Source organism: Aquarana catesbeiana, linkage group LG03, assembly GCF_042186555.1.
Source record: "Aquarana catesbeiana isolate 2022-GZ linkage group LG03, ASM4218655v1, whole genome shotgun sequence".
In the NCBI taxonomy this organism is placed as follows: Eukaryota; Metazoa; Chordata; class Amphibia; order Anura; family Ranidae; genus Aquarana; species Aquarana catesbeiana.
Window position 1 is genome coordinate 95,643,872 of NC_133326.1, and position 24,260 is coordinate 95,668,131.

The 24,260-nt window shown below is 41.2% G+C and overlaps 1 protein-coding gene across 2 annotated transcripts in view; it reads right to left on the minus strand.

Moving 5' to 3' along the window:
• LRRC49 (leucine rich repeat containing 49) overlaps positions 1–24,260 on the minus strand; it is a 183,011-nt gene that overhangs the window by 43,432 nt on the left and 115,319 nt on the right. For both annotated transcript variants that reach the window (XM_073618837.1, XM_073618836.1), the window contains exon 11: positions 17,907–17,990. In XM_073618837.1, the coding sequence (XP_073474938.1) occupies positions 17,907–17,990 (84 nt within the window). The remainder of the gene's footprint in view (positions 1–17,906; positions 17,991–24,260) is intronic.

Here is a 24,260-nt window from a genome sequence, read left to right on the forward strand (position 1 = left end):
GATGAAATAGGTCTGCTTGGCAGTGAGGAGGCTGGAATTGTATTTTTGGAGGGCAGATTTATACTGGCTGAAATCTTTCTGAGACTTTGTCTTACGCCACAGGCGCTTGAGAGCATGGCTGTGTTATTTCAGACTTCTAGTATCATCTGTTTGCCAGGGTTTAAGGGGACGGGGCCTGATTCTGTGTGTAGTGAAGGGGGATAGTGTGTCCAGTGAGGCTAGAAGTGAAGTGTTTTAGACAGAGGTGGCTAGGTCGGTGCAGGACAGAGGTGCAATTTTGTGGTCAGTCACAGAGTAAAGAAGAGAAGGGTTGAGATGGCGAAGGTTTCTATGGGTAACAGTTAGGCGTTTGGAGAGGGAGAGAGTGAAATTAATAAGGTAGTGATCAGAGAGAGGGTAAGGATAATTGGAGAAATTGCATGGAGTGCATAGGTGGGAAAAGACAAGGTTAAGGGTACTGCCTTCAGAGTGAGTAGGAACATGTATCCATTGCTTTAGGTCAAAAGGAGGAGGTTAAACTGAGAAGTTTGGAAGTTGCAGGAATGTTAGTATTAGTAGGGATGTTGAAGTCCCCAAGAATGATTGTGGGCATAGGCGTCACTAGCAGGTGGCTATTGAGGCTGGAGCCCCGAATCTGGTGCCCCTAGCCCCGAGTCTAGGTTTGCCACCTGTCAGCTTGAGTGTGGTAAGATAGCGGGAGAGAAGAGTGTGTGTGCAGAGAGCCGACACAGCTCATGTGTCAGCGTGGGACTGCAGGGAAGTGATCAATATCTGATTATTGAGGATCCGTGAGTGATCGTAATTCTTCCCCAAGCATTGTTGTAGAAGCCCCTTGCGTCTGATGCTCCCTGTACTTTGATTCTCACCACCTTCGGATTCTTCTAGTCTTAACTTCCTGCTCGTTTAACTGTCTGATGTATGGCTCTCATCCTCTCCTCTCATTACTGTTCCCTCTGGAAGTGCTGAGCTGCCTCTTGACCCTTAGCCCTCAGTGCCTGACTTCTAAAAGCGGTTTCTTTTCATGCAAAGTGAACAGTCAGCACCCCTTGCAATAATCTTTTACAAGGCTTGTGTAAACACTGAAGTAACAGAGGTGTCAGATGGAAGGCAGAAAAGGTGCATTCTGTATTGTGTGTGTTTATAGCAGGGGTAGATATGGGGGTAGGTAGATATGGGGGGGAGGGGTAGATATGGTGATTCTAAAGTCAGCAGATCAATTCAGAAAATCTCTTGGTGTATGTACAATGCACCATCACAAGGGACAAAGCAGAGCTGAAATAGTTGAATGCAGAATTCACTAATGTGTGGAATATCTGCAAAATGAAATCACACTCCACCATGATTAGCAATAAACTAGGGAATAACTAGGTGCTGTGTTCTGCCCACATCCTAATACTCTGGTCTCCTTGCTGGGTGTTCTGCCCACATGCTAATCCTCTGGTCTCCTTGCTGGGTGCTGTGTTCTGCCCACATCCTAATCCTCTGATCTCCCTGCAGAGTGCTGTGTTCTACCCACATCCTTATCCTCTGGTCTCTCTGCAGAGTGCTGTGTTCTGCCCACATTCTAATCCTCTGGTCTCCTTGCTGGGTGCCGTGTTCTGCCCACATCCTAATCCTCTGATCTCCTTGCTGGGTGCCGTGTTCTGCCCACATCCTAATCCTCTGGTCTCCCTGCAGAGTGCTGTGTTCTGCCCACATCCTAATCCTGTGGTCTCCCTGCAGAGTGCTGTGCTCTGCCCACATCCTAGTCTGCTGGTCTCCCTGCAGAGTGCTGTACTCTGCCCAGCAAGGAGACCAATTTAGCGATCGTAACAAACATACACATGGGACTTGGGAGACCAGAGTAATATGACAGGTTAGAGTTCTTTTGACTTTCAAATAATGGAGAAAAATAAATAAATCAATACTCCTTATAGGCAGCACTGTGGAGATCACCTAATATGTACTGAATAGTAGACAGCTTAAAACATTATTATTGTAATAGAGGATTTATTTAGCGCCAATCGTTTGCACAACGTTTTACAATATAAAAAGAAGAAAGTACAGTTACAATACAATAACAGTTAGTTTAAACAAGAGGGTTAAGAGGGCCCTGCTCATAAGAGCTCACAATCTAATAGGGTGGGAAAAGTGGTACAAAAGTTTATAACTGTGGGAGATGAGCTAATGGAAGTGATAAAAAGTTCAGTTAGTTGGAAGTGTGATAGTCTTCCCTGAAGAGATGAGTTTTCAGGTATCGCCTAAAGGCAGTCAGAGTAGGAGATATCCGGACAAGCTGAAGTATAGAGTTTAAGAGGATGGGAGAGGCTCTGGAGTTCTCTCTCTGGAGAAGTCCTGAAGATGAGCATGGGAGGAGGAGACTAGGGAGCTTGAGAGGAGTGGAGAGCACGGTTTGGGTGATATTTGGAGACAAGAGTCTATGCTATGCCTTTTTTTTTAAACCTAGAGGATTTTTGCTTAACCACTTCAGGCCCGGAAGATTTTACCCCCTTCCTGACCAGAGCACTTTTTGCGATCCGGCACTGCGTCATTTTAACTGACAATTGCGCGGTCGTGCAACTTTGCACCCTAACAAAATTGACGCCCTTTTTTTCCCCACAAATAGAGCTTTCTTTTGGTGGTATTTGATCACCTCTGCGGTTTTAATGTTTTGCGCTATAAACAAAAAAAGAGTGACAATTTTGAATAAAAAGCAATATTTTTAACTTTTTGTTATAATAAATATCCTGCAAAAATATATAGAAAAAACATTTTTTCCTCAGTTTAGGCTGATATGTATTCTTCTACATATTTTTGGTAAAAAAAAAAAAAATTGCAATAAGTGTATATTAAGTGTGTCCTAGGGAGTGATTCTAACTGGGAGGGGGGGGGGGTTGGGCTTCCACTCACATGACAGCGATCACTGCTCCTGATGACAGGGAGCAGTGATCCCTTTCAAGTCACGGGCAGAACGGGGAGATGCAAGAACAAGGCAGAACGGGGAAATGCCTTGTTTACATAGGCACTTCCCAATTCTGTGGCTCCGTGACACGATCGCCGGGAGACCGGCGGACATAGAGTCCGTCGGTCCCACGGGCACGGTCAAGCTGTGCGTGCCTGCTAGCCCCGCCAATTAAAGGGGACATACAGGTACGCCCATTTTCCCACCGCTGCCATTGTGCTGATGTATATTAGCGTGCAGCCGTCAACAAGTGGTTAATATTGTCAATTAATAAATCCAGGAAACATGCTTCATTATGAGAATATCACTCGGTTGCAATTCCTCAATAAAACAATGCATAAGACTTATATGAACAGTGTTAAATAGGATATCAGGCACCAGTCTTCTAACAACCCATTGATATATCCAATATTGATCAGGTCGGCTATAGCAACTATAATGTTACTTTTTTTTTTCAATACTTCACTAAGAAAATGTAGTTTTGCCCCCTGACTGGTTGCTGAGGCCAAAACCTCAATTTTGCTTTCTCCTAAGTATATAGAAAACACTCTCTCATGACTTTCTCTCTTACATAATGGAATTCAGAGAGGACATTTTTACAAGAGTATAAAAGGTGTAAAAGGCATGCACAATAAACTATCCTGAAACCATATAACCACAAAAGCTTGACTTGCACTTGAGTGGACCTATATTTGAGGCATTAGAAGAATATTAGGAGGGAAAAAAAAAAAAAAAAAGAAAGAAAGAATGGATTGTATTGCCAGAAGGGTGACAAACACTAAAATATTTGTTAGTATTATTTACATCTTTTACATTCAAGGTACATTAACATTCAATAAAAGACAGTTATTTTCCAACAAAACATGCCCTTATTCCAAGCACTGAAGTTTCCTGCATACATTTCAAATGCTTTCAAGCAAGTCAGGAATTTCATTTGAATGTGGGCTTCACCTGAAAGGCTTTATCTCCAAAGGAAGTGAATGATGTTCTCTGAGGCTACATGGACTTTTAACAAGTACACCTTTATAAGAAACCTTGCTGAGTATTAAGTAAGACGGAGAAAGTAATTTTCCATTATAGACTGCCACCGCTCAGGAAGTTCACTCAGCAGCAGTTAGAGTACATATAGTAACTCAATACTCTCTGCATGCAAATTACACTTCATTCTGTCTGCTTTCATCTTATATATATTGTAGGCATAAAGAAAGACATAGCTAGTATAAAGAATTAAGAGTGGGATTTTGCCCATAGTAGTATGGGTAAATTTGTTATAACCAACTTGTAGACAAATTGCTACAAACTTCTTAACTGCTTCATATAGTTTACAAGTCACAACTGGGTTGTCTCCAGAACCAGAAGTGAGGGTCTCTCAGTAAAGAGATTTACTGATGTCCATTCCTGTCAGGATGATTTCCCATCATTGCCTTGTGGTCACTGGGACAGGAAATCTTCCCAACACAGAGGGCAATAAAACTTGACACATATTCAAACCCTTCCCATGTTACTTCTAAAAGTGCTTCTATTGCAATTACTTTTGGACCTAAGTTTACTGATGGACAAAAGCTTGTGGCTCACACGCAATAACTAGTGGGGAACCCCCATACAGTATAGGCAATAAGCTCAGGCAAACTGTTGATAAGCCTCGGTTAGAAGGCATTTGGATCATTTCTGCTAAATGTATGTATATCTTGGGACATCATACTTGAACTGCCTGCTTCAGGTCTTGCAACAGCAGTTCAATGGGTTTAATATTTTGATCTTCAAATCGAAAATATGGAATTTTTTCCATTTGGGTCACTCTGCTGTCTACTTCTATGTTTTAGATAATTGTCAAATTTCCCAATACAGCTTAATATATATATATATATATATATATACATATACACACATATATATATATATATATATATATATATATATATATATATATATATATATACACACACACACACACTGTCTAGGCTTGGAGGCAATAAAATAGTACCCCGCCATTATATTTTCTCATTGTTCTTCAGGTTGTCATTTTGGTATGCTGTGTTTTGTTTCGACTTAGCAAAAAGTTTTTTAAATTTTTTTTTATTTGTATAATCGATTACTATATAACAGCGTTATAGTAGTGCTGTGGAACAATCAGGTTGTATTCAGCAAGTCTCAAAATGGGCAGCAATTTTTTTTTTCTTGGAAAGCAGTCGTTTCATCTGCCGTACCCTCCCATGGGCACCATGCTTGTTTAGTGGTTTTCCTATGGTAGGCTATGGACAGAAATGCTATTTAACCACTTTAACTTTCTTTAAAGTGGAAGTAAACTTCCATCGTTTGTTTTAGGCGGCTTACCTATAGGTACTGTAAATCTCTCCTAAATCTGCACCATTTAGGAGATATTTACTGCATATGCAGCCGATGACATCATCGGCGCATTCGCTCTGAAGGAACGGCCACCCAGAAGGAAGACGAGTGAAGATGGATGCGGCCTCCGGTGGTGATAACGAGGACTTCGTTTGCAGGCAAGTAATTATGAATTTATTTCATTTAGCTTGTATCTATGGAGGGCGTGCAACATAGCTTCAGAGAAGTGTCTGTTAGACAGACAATTCAGTGCCTAAGCTTGTGTATAAAATGGGACCCAAACCTCATTGTTCTACACATACTCACTTCAAAGGATCCCATGTTTGAATATGCAATGAGGGGCCATGGCCGTCATGTATACTTAATTTCCCTGAAAATGTAATCTACTTACAAGGTTAAGTTTCCTGCTCAAAATAGTCTGGGACAAGGATTTGCATTAAAGGGGGCTGACTTATGCAAAGTATAGGGATTGGAGATGTAGCCAGTCCTTAACCAGGAATAGGGAAGCCCACCAATCGTCAGAAGAGCTACGCCATGCCAATCAATGAGGCATCAGCCTGTAATGATATACACAGACTAGATGGGAGGGAAACACACTCTATGGCAGAGCAGTCACGTGAATGGAACCTCTATGGGAATGGTAAATGTGGGAAATCTCCCTTGTACATGTATCTTAATATGTTGGTCTTATGTATTTTCTGTCTTACTGTTTGTAGATTAATGTTTTAAGGAATATACTCTGTATTCCTTCATGTAATCCATGATTTTTACCCTTTTCATGTACAATTAGATAGCTTGATGTGTATTAGTCTAGGCCTATTTTACATACATTTTTGTTATTGTTTTAAAGCTTTCACTTGTGGTCAAAAAAACTCTAATTCAACCCAAATCATATCTGAGAGATATTAAATCTCAAATATAATATACAGGTAACACTCTTTAAAAGGCCAAGCTATCCGGCAAAATTTGCAGTTAGAGGGTTGTAAGCCGCAGTGTATTACATTTTTGTTTTTGGGTTTGGATATGCTTTAAGTTTACATATACCTATTTATGAACAGCATCTGAATAAAAACTAGCTGCTGCCTATAGCAGCCAGACGCTTTCGCCTTTTTTTTCCCAGTACAGTTTTAAACAATGATTTGGGAAATCGGTGTCTATTTTGGGTAACCCTTGCAGTCCCTCTTTTCTTTCTCTGACTTCAATTAATCAGAGATGTATGAGTACAAAGCAGGAGCTCATAGTAGGAAATCTAGATTAAAAGAAAAGTTCTACTTTTTTTATATAAAACGATTTGCAGTTTTCCATGTTAGATATGGAAAACCTCAGGAAGTATTTAACGGACTTAATTGATTTCTTAAGACAAACACGCAGTTTAGTAAATGGAGCCAAACTTGCCTGAATTAGTACCAATTAGTGCCATATGTGCTTTTCTACAAAGAAATACAAAGTCCTTTCCATCATTTTCTGCTTTATAAACATAGATAAACAAAATATTTAACTATAAAACAAACAAGATGGACGAGTCAGCTTGGTGAGTCACAAAATGGGGTTGATTTACTAAAGGCAAAAAGACTGTGCACTTTGCAAAGTTCAGTTGCACACTGCAAGAGCAGTTGCTCCAGAGCTTAGTAAATGAGCAGAAGCTCTGCTGACTTTCATGCAATTTTACTTGCATGTGATTGGGTATTCTTTGCAAAGTGAACCTTTACCTAATTTACTAAGCTCTAGAGCAGTGGTTCTCAACCTGGGGGTCGGGACCCCCTCGGGGGTCAAATGATGATTTGCCAGGGGTCACCGAATCCTGGGCTGTTCTGATGCCCGCATCCCTCTCTCAGCCTTTTTGTGGCTGCCCAGTAGGGCTGTCCCTGGAACCCGTGACCGCCCTCTCAGCCTCTTTGCATCCGCCCCTTACGCATGGCTGGGGGGCAGAGACTAGAAGTCAGCTGACTGGTGAGGAAAGTGAAGTGGGAGGGGCTGGAGGAGACCCTATCTCCTGATTTTGGCATAGGTGCCACTGCTACGAGACACCACAAAGTCGGAGACACAGTGAGTAAGACTACCTGTGATTATAGTTGCCATTAAAAGTCCCCACTACAGATCAGCAGATGACCTTGATCAAGAGCACCTAATTTGGCTGATGAGAACTCCCCCCAGCACTGCCACTGATCCCATTTCCCCCACCCCTCCACCAAGGAGTAAGAGAAGGAATAAAAATAGAGAATACATGGAAGGGAGAGGAAAAGAGGGTGGGGGGGCAAAGAAAAGGGAGAGAAAGAATAAGAGAAATAACAAGAAAGAAGGCTAGATAGAGGGATGGGGAAAAAAACAAGAAATTAGGATAGAGAGAGAGACAAAAGGGAAATAAAGAAGAACAAAGAGAGAGGGGTACATCCTAAAATGTACCATAAGGGGTTTTAATACTGGACGAGTGGAAGGGACTCAGGGAGCGCTAAATGTCCTTGGGTCAGTGGCGCAAATGACTTGCCTCGGGTGCTGACAACCCATGCTATGAAAATAATTTTACTATTAGGGGTCCCCACAACTTGGGAAATTTTATCAAGGGGTCACTGCACTAGGAGGTTTGAGAACCACTGCTCTAGAGCAACTGCCCTTGCAGAGTGCAATTAGTAAATCAACCCCAATGCATCTCTGGTTTCTTCTAGCTGCAGCAAATTGACAGTTGAAGGAAGCTACATGTAAATTAGCAATGGATAAACACAAGGATAAAGACCTTGGAATTCATAAAGAGTGTTCCTTTAGAATATCAGTGCACTTCCACATACGAAATGTTGGTGCTTGCAACATATTCATGTATGCAAACAAAACCCTCTGTTTTTAAAGTAAACTGAAATTTGGTTGTTATGCAGGCTGGAAAATCATTTGTTTGTTATGTGGAAAGCCCTTTCATGTGCACCTTGCTGCAAAGGCCAGTTATAAGTTGGGGTGGTTGCCACTTTTTTGGCTGCCTTCACTGTCACTGTGCCCTTGTTGAGCGCCAGATGCATCCCTGTGTCCTTTAAGGAGGGGTGGACTCCCTCCAGGCATACCTGCCCTTAATCTATCTATTCTTATACATGTTCCTACTATGGAGGCTCTGGAAATTTAGAGTTAGGACCACGGTATATACAGAGGTCCCTTGACGTGGGCACTGGCAAATGTATGCAAACAAAACTCTCCGTTTGTTAGACAGGGACAATTTGGCTGTTATGCAGGCTGGCAGGTAAGTGTGCTGGTAAATCGTTGGTTTGCAATAAATTCATGTACCTGTCGGGAACAGGAGTTGGAAGGTCCATATAGTGCAGCTCAGTAACACTGAGCCCCCTGCCTGGCAACTGCACCTATCACACAGACAGGAGTTTTGCTGTTGGGTGGGCAGAGCAAGATCAGGAACTCTGAGAATAGTTACCTATTAGGTCCAATTCCCTCATGATTAACAGAAGAAGACAGTGGGCAGAATCCATAGCAGCTATTCAGTCCAATAGCAACTATCGAAACTGCCAACTGCCATTCGCTATCACACAGGAGGCCTGATGGGGAACTCATCATTGTCATCAGGTTTCGCTTTCCAAACCACTCAATTTCATGTCCAGGGCAACAGTTGGGTGGACAAAGTCTGATAGGGAATTCAGAGTCTAGTTCACCATCAAGTCCATTTTGCTTGTGATTGGCAGTAGCCAGGAGTGGGTGGATTTCAAACCTGCTATTGGGCTGAATTAAGGCTATGAAATCTGCCCAGTGCAGTCCGCTGTCACTCTAAAGGCATACATGATGGGTCCTAGTCTCTCAGAATTCCCCATCAGGCTGTCCACTGTCAGTGTGACCTGCTTCACTGGTTGCTGGAACACTGGTAAACTGCATCCTAGCAACCAATAAGGTAAATGCAAAACACATTAATAACGTAATAACAAACCCTCCTCCCACTCCTCCAGTGCACCAACTTTACCCACTTCAGCCCGGAAGATCTGGCTGCTGAATGACCGGGCCATTTTTTGCGATTCAGCACTGCGTCGCTTTAACTGACAATTGCGCAGTCATGCGACGCTGCACCCAAACAAAATTGATGTCCTTTTTATCCCACAAATAGAGCTTTCTTTTGGTGGTATTTGATCACCTCTGTGGTTTTTATTTTTTGCGCTATAAACAAAAAAAGAGGGACAATTTTGAAAAGAACACAATATTTTGTACTTTTTGCTATAATAAATATCCCCATTTTTTTTTTTTTAAAAAAAAGCTATTTTTTTTCTCAGTTTAGGCCGATATGTATTCTTCTACATATTTTTGGGTAAAAAAAAAAAAAAAAAAAATCGCAATAAGCGTATATTGATTGGTTTGCGCAAAAGTTATAGCGTCTACAAAATAGGGGATTTATAGCATTATTATTTTTTTTTTACTAGTAATGGCGGCGATCTGCGATTTTTATCATGACTGCGACATTATGGCGGACACATCGGACAATTTTGACACATTTTTGGGACCATTGGCATTTATAAAGCGATCAGTGCTATAAAATGCATTGATTACTGTAAAAACGTCACTGGCATTGAAGAGGTTAACACTAGGGGGCGATCAAGGGGTTAATTGTGTTCCCTGGGAGTTGATTCTAAATGAAGGGGGAGGGGACTGACTAGAGGAAGTGACGGATTGTGGTTCCTAGCTAATAGGAACATACGATCTGCCACTCCTCTCAAAACAGAACACTGATTTGTGTGTTTACACACACACACACACACACACACACACACACACACTTCTGTGTTCTGTCCCTCATGCTCGCAATCGCTCGTGGCCGGCGGTTATCGTGACCATCGGTCACGAGCTTCGCGCGCCTGCTATCCAGATCCCGTGAGCCGACGTATAGCTATGACGGTTCACGGGATCGTGCTGACCTGCCGCAGTAAAATGCCGGCGGCTGGTCGGCAAGAGGTTAAGGAAGAATTCCAAGTATGGCATTTTTTTTTTTTTTTACATAGTTACATTAATCCAAAGACTTCTCTGTCTGGACAAGGTGGAAAGTGTGACGTCACCACCCACCCAAAATGCAAAGCGCTCTCTGAGTGGCCAAACTTCTGTGTTCACAATGCAGCAGGGCAGCCATTTGGTATGTGATCTGGAAATTAGCAGAAATCACTGGAATGGTATTGCCTACTACAGTGATTTCTAACTTCCAGAGACATAGGCCAGGTATGGTATATACATATAGTATTTCCAAATCTAACTACGCAAAAAATGCCATACCTGCAATTCTTCTGGTGTACAGTTAACCACTTAAGGTCCACCCTATAGAAGTTCTACTGTTACAGGGCGGCACCTGTGCGCCGGATCACGTATATATACACATGATCTGACACTTCCGGGGGAGGGGGCGCGCATGTCCTCCGGCACCTGCCGATTGTTAGGCAGAGAGATATATCTGATCTCCCTTTGTAAAGGCAGATCAGTGTTCTGACAGGAGAGAAGGGATGAAGTTGGTCTGTGCAAAGAACGGAATAAATTAAATCTCTTCCCCTAATAAATGCACCTCACACAGTATAGTAAAACACTGGCTAAGCACACAGTTAACCCTTTGATTACCCCTGATGTTAATCCTTTCCCGGCCAGTGTCATTAGTACAGTGGCAGTGTATATTTTTAGCACTGATCACCAGTGTTAATTTCGTCAACGAAAACGTTTTCGTCAACGGCATTTTTAAAGTGATGAAAACGGAATGAAAAGTAGAGCACATTTTCGTCCACTGATGAAAACTATGGCGAAAATTGGATCTGTTTTCGCTATCGGACGACAACGAGACGAAAATGGCATGGAGGGACGTTTACCAACTTCCAACTTTTAACAGAGCTCCGCTTACTTACGCAATCCACGCCCAGCGCCACCGTGATGAGTCAGACGCCAGTGTGAGTGAGGCGAGAGGACACTGTGAGAGAGAGCACTCCTGAGTCCCGAGTCCGACTCCTCCTGATGCCGCGCCAGAGGCAGAGAACTTCGACTGAGAGAGCAGACATCAGCAGAGCTAGACGTAGTGCAGTAATTTGCACTGCAGTACATAATTGTGGTCAGTACAACAGGCCCCCCCCTCCTCTCACTGCCCTTAGACGACCACCTGTGCAACAGTGCAAGTGCAACTGTGCAGGCCTGTGACAGGCAGTGGCACAGTGGCACTGGCATCCAGGGCCAGGCCTTTTTCAAATACACTGTTGATTATTATAGGCCATCCCCTCAGACCACTATCCAGGCTCCAGCACCTTGTGTACTGTACTCACTGCATGCCATTTATTTCCTAATTTCACAGGCCCACTCTACTCAGACCACCGTCGAGAGTACTGCAGCATACAGGCTTCCAGTTCCTTCCCACCGTACGTCCAAGACTCCAAAGACCAAACTATACTGGAAATGTCGGCTTCTGTGAATGTCACTAGTAGAAAGAGAAGAGAAGATCTGTGGATGTATTGTACCTTTGGTGTTAAGGACAACAAGACTCTTTGCAAACCATGTGGAGCGACACTCGCTGGTAAAAATACAACAAACTTGAAGCATCATTTGCGGACAACTCATCCTAAAATTCATAAAAAAGGTAAGCACAGCAAAACGTGACAATGTAAAATAAATAAAATGAATAAGAAAATCTCCTTTTTTTTTAAAGCGCCCAGGCCCCCGTGAGTTTGCGCAGCAAAGAAAACGCAAGTTGCGCCTGCATATGTAAACGGTGTTCAAATCACACATGTGAGGTATCGCTGTGATAATCAGAGTGAGAGCAATAATTCTAGCATTAGAACTTCTCTGTAACACTAACCTGGTAACCGTTTTTTTTTTTTTTTTTTTTTTAAAGCGTGGCCTATGGAGATTTTTAGGTACCGTACCGTATTTTGTCGCCATTCCACAAGTGACATGTTGGTTGGGTATCTATTTACTAGGCGTAACATCATCTTTCATATTATACAAAAAAAATGAGCTAAGTTTACTGTTTAGTTTTTTTTTTTTAATTCATGAAAGTGTATTTTTTCCTAAAAAAAATGCGTTTGAAAGACCGCTGAGCAAATACAGTGTGACAAACTATTGCAATGACCGCCATGTTATTCTCTAGATTCTCTGCTAAAAAAATTATATATAATGTTTGGGGGCTCTAAGTAATTTTCTAGCAAAAAATACGGATTTTAACTTGCAAGCTAGCAACAAATGTCATAAATGAAAGGGTTATTAACTAAAAGATGTTTTGTTGTTTGTCTGTCTATGTTGTGAACTTTAGTCACTGAATTTTAATGGGAGCGAGTAATTTGATTTCATAAATATCTATCAGCTACTGCTTTCCCCGAATTTAAGTATCTCACCAAAATATATGTAGAAGGATGTGGTCAGTGGTCACTGTCAATTTTGGCACAGCACAGGCACCTAAAGCCCTAAGGCCGACCCTGGCCTATACATATAGTATAGTATATATATATTATAAAGAGACTACTTGGAGCTGACTAGAGAATGTAAAATTGGAATAACTTTAATTCCCCCCCCCCCCCCCCCAATTCAACCCCACAGATACAGAAAACTTCAGATGATGGACCAAGTCAAGCCAGTGGCAGTGCACAACCACAGCAATCTATTTGCACTGCTCTTTTAGGTGCTTCAAAACATAAAATTTACTCTAAGAAACAACATGCCAGGGAGGAGGCCATAGCAAGATGGATTGGGCGCACCGGATTACCAGTCAGAACGATTGAAGATGAGGACTTTGTTGGCATGATGGAGACAGTAGATAGGAAGCTGACTGTTCCAAAGAAAACTATAATAAGCAATCTGATTGGCAAACAGTATGAAGATAAAAAACAAAAATTCAAAAAGAGTGGCTGCTGCTCAAAGAGTATCTATTTGCTCTGATTTGTGGACCAAAAAAGGACTCTCAGCTTCATTCCTTGCCATAAGTGGATGCTACTTTTGTGTTGAACAGCATAAACCTGAACACATATTGTTGGCCCTTGAACAAGTATCCCACCCACACACTGCACAGTCAATCAAATCATGTGTGGACAAATGCTTGCAAGAGTGGAACATACCAAAGAGGAAGATCCTTACAGTGATAACAGACAATGGGAGCAATATGGTGGCAGCATTTAAACAAACCACAGCAGCAGAAGAACCACCCAGCTCTAGTGAGGAAGACTCCCCCACGACGGAAAGTGACTCTGAGGCTGAGACCGAAATTGATGATCTGTGGTGAGTGAGCCATTTTTATTATTCTTTTACATGATGATATGGTTGACAGTTGACACGGTGACACCAGACAATTATCACAATGGCTATGAGATGATTGATATGGGGGTGCTATCTGCTCTACTCTATGGGGTGCACCTTTGTTATTTTTCCACTTTATTTGTAGTCTTGTGTACTGTAAAAGTATTCCAAGATGTTAAGTGTTAAAATAATATAATGGAACAAAAACCTTTTCTATATACTTTATGCTTATTGGGGCTGTGTGTGTTTCACTTGTTAGGTACCAACAGATCGACATGGACCGGACACCATGTGTGGTGCATACCTTGCAACTTGTGGTCCACATGGTGCATAAGGAGGCAAGTGTGAAGAGAATACTGGATAAAGCAAGATCAATAGTGAACCTTTTCCACAAGTCTTCAATTGCAACACAGAAGCTATTGGAGCATTGTGGCCTTATTCTTTTAATTGACTGCCTCACACGCTGGTCAAGTACATTCAACAAGATCGCAAGACTCCTCAAGCTGAAAGAGTCAGTCTGCCAAATCACAAACATGGGATGGGACAGCTTGCTCCCTAGTGAATGGCAAAAGCTCACATCATTGCATGACCTACTGCTGCCTTTTGCAGAACATACTAAAACCCGCCAGAGTGACACGATGTCCATGTCCCTGGCTGTTCCTGCCCTCTTTGATCTGCTCAGCCATCTTGAGGACTTTAAACAGAACACTAGCTACCAAGACCTTGCCACAATTGCACAGACAATGAAAGGGAGTGTGAACCAGTGTTTTGCTTCATTCTTAGATCCAACTGACGAAATGTTCTCTCCACTTGCAGCAGCTGCTTGTTTTGTCAATCCTATTGTCTGTGAAACCCTTGTTGATGTGGTGGATGAGAATATTCAGGAACTGCTTAAAAAGGCAGAGGAGTATGTTGCAAGAAAATCCACATTGTCACACACACACACACACACACACACAACTTGAGGAATTGTCTGTTGATGTGGTAGAAGAACTATAGCAGGAAGTGGAAGAAGCACCGCCACTGGCATCCACATCTAAGCAGCCAGTCTTTCGGTTTCTTTCTAAATGCAGAAGACCCAGGCAGAGGATCTCCCCAAACAGCATAGAGCAGCAGCTCAGAAAATATAAGGAAGAGCTTTTGCACCAAGTTGCCATCAGTGAGGACTCAGTACACCACAACAGAATTCTGGCTGTCGAAGAGTGACACTTTATCACCAGCTAAAACCTTTTGCATTAGGCCTGCTGGCTATGCCAGCTTCTCAAGCCTTTGCAGAGAGGGTATTCAGTGTTACAGGTGACCTCTCTAGAGGTTGGCGCAATAGAGCAAGGGTCATGTTGGCACGAAGTGCTTTCCTTAAAATGAATCGAAACAAATAGGAGTGTTTTATTATTCTTTTCAAGTATTTCTATTTTAACATAAGAAGTATACCTAATACTTGTGGGTTGTGCTTATTGCGATAGGAATTATTGATAGTTCAACAGTTTTAATTGTCAGTTAAATTCATGGGAAAAATGCACAGGCTGAGGCTCAAGCTACAAATGCCATTAGTATGTGGATTCTGGAACAATAACAAGTCAACCACCACTTTTTATCAACTTGTTGACTGTCTCTCTCTCTCAGCATTGACAAATTTGGCAATATAAGTAAATATCACACTAATGAAAAAGAAAAAATAGATCAGTAACGGTAATGGACGGTCAAATAGGGCAGCCTTTGAGCCTTACCTTGCGCCGGGGTCCCGCCCCAGTAGTCTTTTAGTGTGATATTTACCTCTATTATTGTCATTGTGAATGCTGAGAGAGAAGTTAAAAAAGTGGTGACTGTTATAATCCAGTAAATCCACACACTAATGGCATTATTGTAAACTGTGCACTTTTTCTTTGAATGCATCTGAGAATTAGAACTGTTGAAATAATAACATGACAGTAAACTTATTCTTATTGTAGAAATAAGCATTACCCTCAAGTATTGGTTTATTATGCTGTGCCTGTGCCAGACAGGCAGTAACAGTGCCTGTGCAGTCACTGCAGTGTGCTGCTTTCTGTGTGTGCTGTACTTGGCCATGTACATGTACAGCTATGGCCAAAATGACACCAATATTAATTTTGACAATGTCTGCCAGTGCTGCTTCAGTGTTTTTAGATCTTTTCCTGGCAGATGTATCTGGTATACATGATCTGACATTTGTGTCAGATCACTGTATCCAGTAATGCATTGCATAAGTGTCAAATGCTTTTATTGACAATTAGATTAAGTTTATGCAAACAGTCAATATTTGCAGTGTTGAGTTGAGTTGACCTTCTTTTTCAAGACCTCTGCTGCAATTTGCCCTGGGCTTGACATTTGTGGCATCACTGGCATGTTGTCATTGCCAATCTTCTGTGCCAGATCCCGATTCCTGACTGATCTGGCACCGGTCCGGCTCTGGCAGTTGGATTGCCCATTCTTGCATAATCAATGCTTGCAGCTTGTCAGAATTTGTTGGGGTTTTTTTTGGTTCCCTCACCCTCACCTGCCTCTTGAGGTCGGATTGACCATGACCACCAGTCCACCACAAGTTCTCAAAAGGGATTAAGGTTTGGGTAGTTTCCTGGCTATGGACCCAAACTTTCAGTTTTATGTTCCCACTTCCCCAATCCACTTAGTAATCACTTTTGCCTTATGGTAAAGAGATTCATCATGCTGGAAAAGGCATTGTTGTTCATCACCAAACTGTTCTTAGATGGCTAGGAGAAGTTGTTTTCGGAGCCTGAGGATGTTTTTGTACCATTTTTTCATGGTTGTGTTCTTTTTAGGCAAAATTGTGAGTGGGCCCACCACTCCCTTGGCTGAGAAGCAGCCAACCGCACGCATGAATGCTCTCAGGATGCTTTACTGTTGGCATGACAGTCATGCAAAGTGTTATCATTTTTTTTTTGGGGGGGGGGGGGTTGGTATTTTTTCTTTACCCTTTTGTGAAAACAGCAATATTCTTGACGAAACGGTTTTACTTAACTAAATACGTTATATAACGACTAAATCTGTATCTGTAGTGCATGTTCAAACCTAACCATTAAAAACAACATATCTGATTTTTCTCTCCAGCAGCAGTATATAATGAGTTTGGAAATTGGACAGAAATGCTTAAATAGTGCATTACAATTTAACTACACCCATTAGATTTTAGACAACTAAAATGTGTTTTAGTCGACTAAAACGAGTTTTAGTGACTAAAATGAACTGGAGATTTAGTCGACTAAATACGACTAAAACTAAAACACTTGCAGAAGACTAAAATAAGACTAAAACTAAAATGCCATTTTAGTCCTAAGACTAAGACTAAAACTAAATCAAAATTTGCTGCCAAAATTAACACTGCTGATCACTGTATTAGTGTCACTGGTCCCCAAAAAGTGTCAAAAGTGTCAGTTAGTGTCAGAATGTCTGACGCAAAATCGCAGTCATGCTATATGTCGCTGATCGACACCATTACTAACAACTAAATAAAAATATCCCATACTTGTAGACGCTATAACTTTTGCGCAAACAAATCAAGATACGCTTATTGGGATTTTTTTTTTTCTCAAAAATATGTAGCAGAATACATATTGGCCTAAATTTATGAAGAAATTTGATTTTTTTTTTTTTTTTTATTGGTTATGTTTTATAGCAGAAAGTTAAAAATATTATTTTTTTAAAAAAAATTGTTGGTTCTTTTTAGCTTATAGCGCAAAAAAAAAAAAAACACAGAGGTGATCAAATACCAACAAAAGAAAGCTCTTTTTGTGGGAAAAAAAGGACATAATTTTTTTATTTGGATACTAGGTTGCATGACCGCGCAATTGTCAGTTAACGTAGCGCAGTGCCGTATCTCAAAAAATGGTCTGGTCATTAAGGGGGTAAATCTTCCGGAGGTCAAGTGGTTAAATTATCTCCAGTTTTGTCATCTAAGAATTAGCTGTAATTCTTTTTGAATGTGTTACAGCCATAGCAAGAGGTTCTTAAAGGAATACAAATAAGGAACCATCAAACATCCCAAGGGTTTCATGAATTTGGCGCAGGATATTTTAAGGAGACCATACAACCTGAAATGTGTAGCAAATGCTGCATTGAATTCCCCCCAGTATGTACAATGAAGCAGAGCAATGCATAATCAATCTTGTTGTTCTACTACTTTCAGGTACATGCAAGGACATTGCCGTGATTAGCTAAAGTCTTAAAACAAACAATATCAGCATTCAGTGTTTGCGCTCTCTCAGGCTTTAAAATACTTCATATTTGTCCCAGGAAAAGACGGAGTGGTACAGTATTTGTAGATGTTCATTTTTTCATCATACCAGTTTACGGGTGGGCTAAAAGGTCAACACCTGATGAGTGAAATTTTCAATTTGCCCTGAAATTCTTACATGACAGCGTTTACCTTTAGTAAGGCTTGCTTGTGGCTTTCACGCTTCCGCTCTTCCTCTTTTCTTGCCAGAACAGATGCAGTACGTCTTTCTTCTTCCTAAAACACAAATATGCTTTTTATTTCTTATAATGTAAAACTTAATAGAGCATACAAAAGTCAGATATCTGCATAAAGAATGTCATACAAAAGAAAGGCAGACGTTTATTGAACTGATTTCCCTAATATAGGGGACTGCGGTTTTGATTGAAAGAGGGCAATACTGTTTTATGTACACATTGCAAAAACATTTGTTTTATATCAATCAGCAATAAAACACAGACGTGCATGCAAACTGTTTTTTTGATCCTGTTCAGTTTGTAGTGGAGGAGGCAGGGCTCTTTGCTAGCAAGTAATGATGAGCCGAATAATATAATCACTTAAAGGGATTGTTAAAATCACCTTGTACAACAACCCATTCAGTTTCAAATAGAAATAAATGGTAAAACATTTTTGTGTAGATATAAAAATACATTTTAAATACCCTTTCTCTTCTGTATAAGTGATTACATTCCCTCTGTTCTCAACTGCATTAGAGATGGCGGGGGGGGGGGGGGGGGGGGGGGGACAACAACATTACACCGAACTTCCCAGTGAATGGCTGTGCAGCAGGGGCGTGTCAGGACAAGTCTGATCATTGGGGGAAAGCGCACTCAGCATAGCTAGAGAACTGACCATGGTGTGTTCTCCTGCTTAGTGTGGTCAGTTTTTAATAGAAAAGCAGAGGGACTGGCAGTGACCCCCCCGCACAAATTAAGAAGAAAAAAAAATGTGGGGTCCCCTCTATACCAGAACATTTCCAAGCATGCAGCCTGGTAGGCCAGAAAATAGGCAGGGCAACCATACGCCCCTCCCAAAGCAAACCATGCAATATCCCCTCAGCTTGGAGAGGTACTGTACCCCCTAGCAATGCACCTTGTCTTTTTTTCACTACCTTGTCTCGGTGGTTGTAAAGGTCTGTGGGTGGGGGGCTTTTTAGAATCTGGAAATCCCCTTATTGGAGTTTGGAAGCCCAATCTGAATGACTAAGGAGTAAATAGTGCCTGGCTATGCCTGGGATTCCCAGTCATATGATTGAAAAGGGGCCAGGTGACATCACTAGTTAAGGATTCTGTAGAGCCTGCACCCACCAACATCCTTAACCACTGGCAGCAGGAAGCTGTCATATATAATAGCCGAAATAATATCACTATTATACATGATGTTTGGCCAAATGGGTAAATCTTCAGACCAAAACCTTGGCTGTTCAGGCATTCGGACAAAATGTCCAAACGGCCAAGGTTCTGTCTGAATTTATGTTTGGACCAAACCTTAAGCTCATCCCCACTGGCAAGTGACACGTAGCCCCACTGTTTCAGCGTACTCCAATTGGATAAGATGGAGATCATGACATCACTGCGCCTCCTCTCCACTGTGTCCAATCAGAGAACACCTTGCATTTATCGAAAAAACAAAACTAAACGTCCCATGAATGGCCATAGTACCGAGTGAGCGACCCCCTGTTGTCAGTGTACAGAGGAAAAGAAGCTCACACAGGACCTGGAAGATCGCAGCTATCACTGTATTATCACCAACTACTACTATGATTGTCAGCTTACCCAGCAGTCCATCGGGGATGAGATATACATTCTTACATAATGCTAAGCTGGACCAATGTAATTGTGCAATAAAGATCATTCCTGGAGTTCAGCTTTAATAAATAAATGGTACATTTATTTAGACAAGTCAATACATGACACTTAAACAAGGGACGATGGGGAAGGGGGTTTGGTTCTAATAGGGATGTCATAAGTGGTAGTAAAGGGTTTGTAAACCCTCTGTTTTTTTTTTTTTTAAATAATAAATATATCATACTTACTTCCATTGTGCAGTTCGTTTTGCACAGTGTGGCCCCTGATCATCCGCTTCTGGGCTCCCCTGGCTCCTCGCATCAGTAAACCTCCTGGGAGAAGCACTCTCACGGGGGTTACCTTGCGGGCGCGCTCTCGAGTCCAGCATTTGCGGCTATAGACACAGAATGTCAGACTCAGCTCCGCCATCCACGTCATTGGATTTGATTGACAGCAGTGGGAACCAACAGCTGCGCTTCTATCAATCTTTTCAATCAAGAGCCGAGAACCCGGACAGAGAGGAAGAGCGCGTCTCCGCCAAGGGAACAAAGGGCTCAGGTGAGTAAAATGGAGAGGGGGGGGGGGGGGCTGGTGGGCCTGTCACCGCCAGAAGTTTTTTCACCTTAATGCATAGGATGCATTAAGGTGAAAAGACACAAGGGTTTACAACCCCTTTAATTTCTGCATACCTCGTGCAGAAAGTACTTCTTTTTGTGAAAGTGCTGCAGCTCTGAGGGCCCATGTTCTCATGGGCCCTTTTCTGTCAAAAAATTAGACAGATAAATAATTTCAGAACTTTTTCCACCTTTAATGTGACCTATAAACTGTACAACTCAGTTGAACAACAAACTGAAATCTCTTAGGTGGAGGAAAGTAAAAATAAAAAACTAAAATAATATGGTTGCATAAGTTTGCATACCCTTAAACAAATACTTTGTTGAAGAACCTTTTGATTTTTTTACAGCACTCAGTTTTTTTGGGTATGAGTCTATCAGCATTGCACATCTTGATTTGGCAATATTTGCCCACTCTTTGTAAAAACACACCAAATCTGTCAGATTGCGAGGGGATCTCCTGTGCACAGCCCTCTTCAGACTACCCCACAGATTTTCAATCGGATTCAGGTCTGGGCCATTCTAAAAACTTTAATCTTCTTCTGGTGAAGCCATTCCTTTGTTGATTTAGATGTATACTTTGGGTCGTTGCCATGCTGAAAGATGTAGCAGAAGCCTGAAGGTTTTGTGCCAATATTGACTGGTATTTGGAACTGTTCATAATTTCCTCTACCTTGAATAAGGCCCCTGTTCCAGCTAAAGAAAAACAGTCCCAAAGCATTATGCTGCCACCACCATGCTTCACTATGGGTATAGTGTTCTTTTGGTGATGTGCAGTGTTATTTTTGGAATTATGGCCAAAAAGTTCAACCTTGGTTTCATCAGACCATAACACATTTTCTCACATTCTTTTGTGAGACATTAGATGTGTTTTTGCTAAATTTAGCCGGGCTTGGATGTTTTTCTTCGTAAGAAAAGGCTTCCGTCTTGCCACTCTATCCCATAGCTCAGACATATGAATAATACGGGAGATTGTTGTCAGGTGTACCACACAGCCAGTAGTTGCCGGATATTCCTGCAGCTCCTTTAATGTTGCTGTAGGCCTCTTGACAGCCTCCCTGACCAGTTTTCTTCTCGTATTTTCATACATTTTGGAGGGACGTTCAGTTCTTGGTAATGTCACTGTTGTGCCATACTTTCTCCACTTGATGACTGTCTTCACTGCGTTCCATGGTATATCTAATGCCTTGGAAATTCTGTTATACCCTTCTCCTGACCGATACTGTTTAACAATGCGATCCCTCTGATGATTTGGAAGCTCTCTGCAGACCATGGTTTTTGCTTTAGGATGCGACTAAGAAAATGTCAGGAAAGACCTACTAGAAGAGCTGAACTTTATTAAGGGTTAATCAGAGGCATTTTAAATGATGGCAGATGTGTACTGACTCCTATTCAACATGAGTTTGAATGTGATTGCTTAATTCTGAACACAGCTACGTCCCCAGTTATAACAGGGTGTGCACACCTATGGAAACACATTATTTTAGTTTTTTATTTTTACACCCCCCGAAAAGATTTCAGTTTGTTTTTCAATTGTAGTCGTACAGTTTATAGGTCACAGTAAAGGTGGAAAAAGTTCTGAAATAAGTCATCTTTGTCTCATTTTCTTACATCACAGAAACCTGACACTTTAACAGGGTTGTGTAGACTAGACTTTTTTTATCCACTGTGTCTATATATTTACACATATACACACACATACATACACACACACACACAGTAAAACCTTGAATTGAGAGTATAACTTGGTCTAAGTGTGTTTGACAAGATAGATAGATAGATAGATAGATAGATAGATAGATAGATAGATAGATAGATAGATAGATAGATAGATAGATAGATAGATAGATAGATAGAGATATTTTTTTATATATATTTATTTAATTTTGACTTGATATACAAGTAGTGTCATTTCACAACTGACTATAAAAGAGAAGAGAGGCGCTTCTAAGTGTAGCAATATGGTTACATTTAATGAAGATACAACATTTAGCAACTCACATGGTTGATGATTAAAACAGGCACATCTAAGTATGCAGGCATCTGGAGCAAAGCTTTCCGCATAAACCATCCTCTGCACCGCCATCGACGTCATCTCTTCCACGCTGAGCTCCATGAGCACTTCAAGCCTTGCTTTCACATCGCTCTACTGCAAGGTAGTCTTCCCGGTCACGATTGTAGACTGACAGCGGTAACAGCCGGCGGTGCGGAGGATGGTCTATGTGGACAGCTTTACCCCGGATCCCTGCAGGCTTAGATGTGCCTGTTTTAGTCATCAACTATGTGAGTTGCTGCTAAATGTTGTACCTTCATTAAATGTAACCATATTGTTACACTTAGGAGGTGCCTCTCTTCTCTTTTATACTCTGTAGCTCCTGCTGGATTTTGCTTCTAATCCCCTTGTGGAGGCTGCCATTTGTGAATGGAAATTTTATGGTTACACAACCACATTGGTTACACAATCACATTGCTATAATATAATTCGCATTGATATACGAGTGCTTTGGATTACAAGCATGTTTCCGGAACGAATTATGCTCACAATCCAAGGTATATATATATACACACACACACACACACACACAGTACTTGCATACACATATCACTAATAAATCTCTAATTGTATGCACTGTATTGCGGTGATCCTGGAGTACCTCAAAAGTCCATATTTTATAGCTAGGCACATAGCTCTCTTATTTTTACTCATACTATGGATCTTTCAGAATCAGTTCTATTTTTTTCTACGACTCAGCGTTCTCCAAGTTTTTATTTTAGCACTCTTCTGCCATCTAGTGCTCATCTTTCAGTCATACATACTAAGAAGAAAACTAGACTGGTATTAAAAAAAAAAAAAAAAAAAAAAAAAAAAGAAGAAGACAGAAAAAAACTTTAATAGCCCAATTACAAAAGGCATGCCAAGAATGTCGGGGTAACCTATTATATCAGAACATACATAATCAAAACAAGTATACATTCTGGAAGTACTGTTATTTCAACTGGATAAAGGATGTAAATATAGTAAAAATTCAACATTCTACAGACTTGCCAGCAACCTCTGGCTTTTGAACAGATTACTGTATGTTTCCTGTTTAATTCATACCAGAAATTCTTATACAGAATGCATATCAGTCTCCAATGAAACAGTAGGGGAAAATTATTCACAGATACCAGGAGGTGGAGACATGATCACAAGGGCACATATGGGAATTTACATATTAATGTGCATACAAGTGTGTATCATCATGCCACCTCCCTGCCAAGCGATAAATCTTGATTCCGTATTAGTGATTACTGCCATTGCTGGTGATCACTGAAAGCTTAAAGTGGAAGTTTAGTCAAAACCTAACTAAGCTTAAGAAAAAGAATAAAGAGAAGAGGGCGCACCAGCCTTGTACATTATCCTTTGATAAGTTTATTAATAGAATGAATTAAAAACTACTCACAAGCATGTGCAAGAAAACCACAATGTGAAAGCTTTTGAATGGTGGCAATCAGTCAGATAACAGCAGTCTCCAGGTGATGAAGGAGAGGACATGAGGGTCACTGCTTGTTGACGCATTTCAAAGGGATACCTTCTTCCTCAGAGCCTACTGTTTGCTGCTAACTTAGCTTAAACCTGCTTTTACCCACGGCAATAGTTATAACACAAGAAGAGAGAAGGCTCACCAGCTGTGTGCATTACCATAAAAACTATTTATTGGATAAAAAGAATTTGAATATACTCACAGAGGTAGGTATAATCCTGCACATCAACACTATCCAGTATCTGATCCAATGGCAATATAAACAGAACGCCCATAACCTGGGAGTGAGACTTTTCAAGGACAGAGCCCTCTTCATCAGAGGTAATATATGCGACTGGTGCACCTTCTCTTTTCGCTTATTATAGACATTACCAAGGATTTCCTCTATCAGAAGAGGGCAGCAAGGTCCATTCATTACATGTGCAATTATAGGAGGAATTGCTCTTGGGATGTTAAAAGAAGAAATCTTCTGGGTGAATGTCATTCCTGTTATGGGACTGATAGGGCCCTTGGCCTGTTAGCACTGGTTCTTATCTACCTTTAGTCTGCTTTCACCCCATTCTAAGCCCTATACTAACTAAC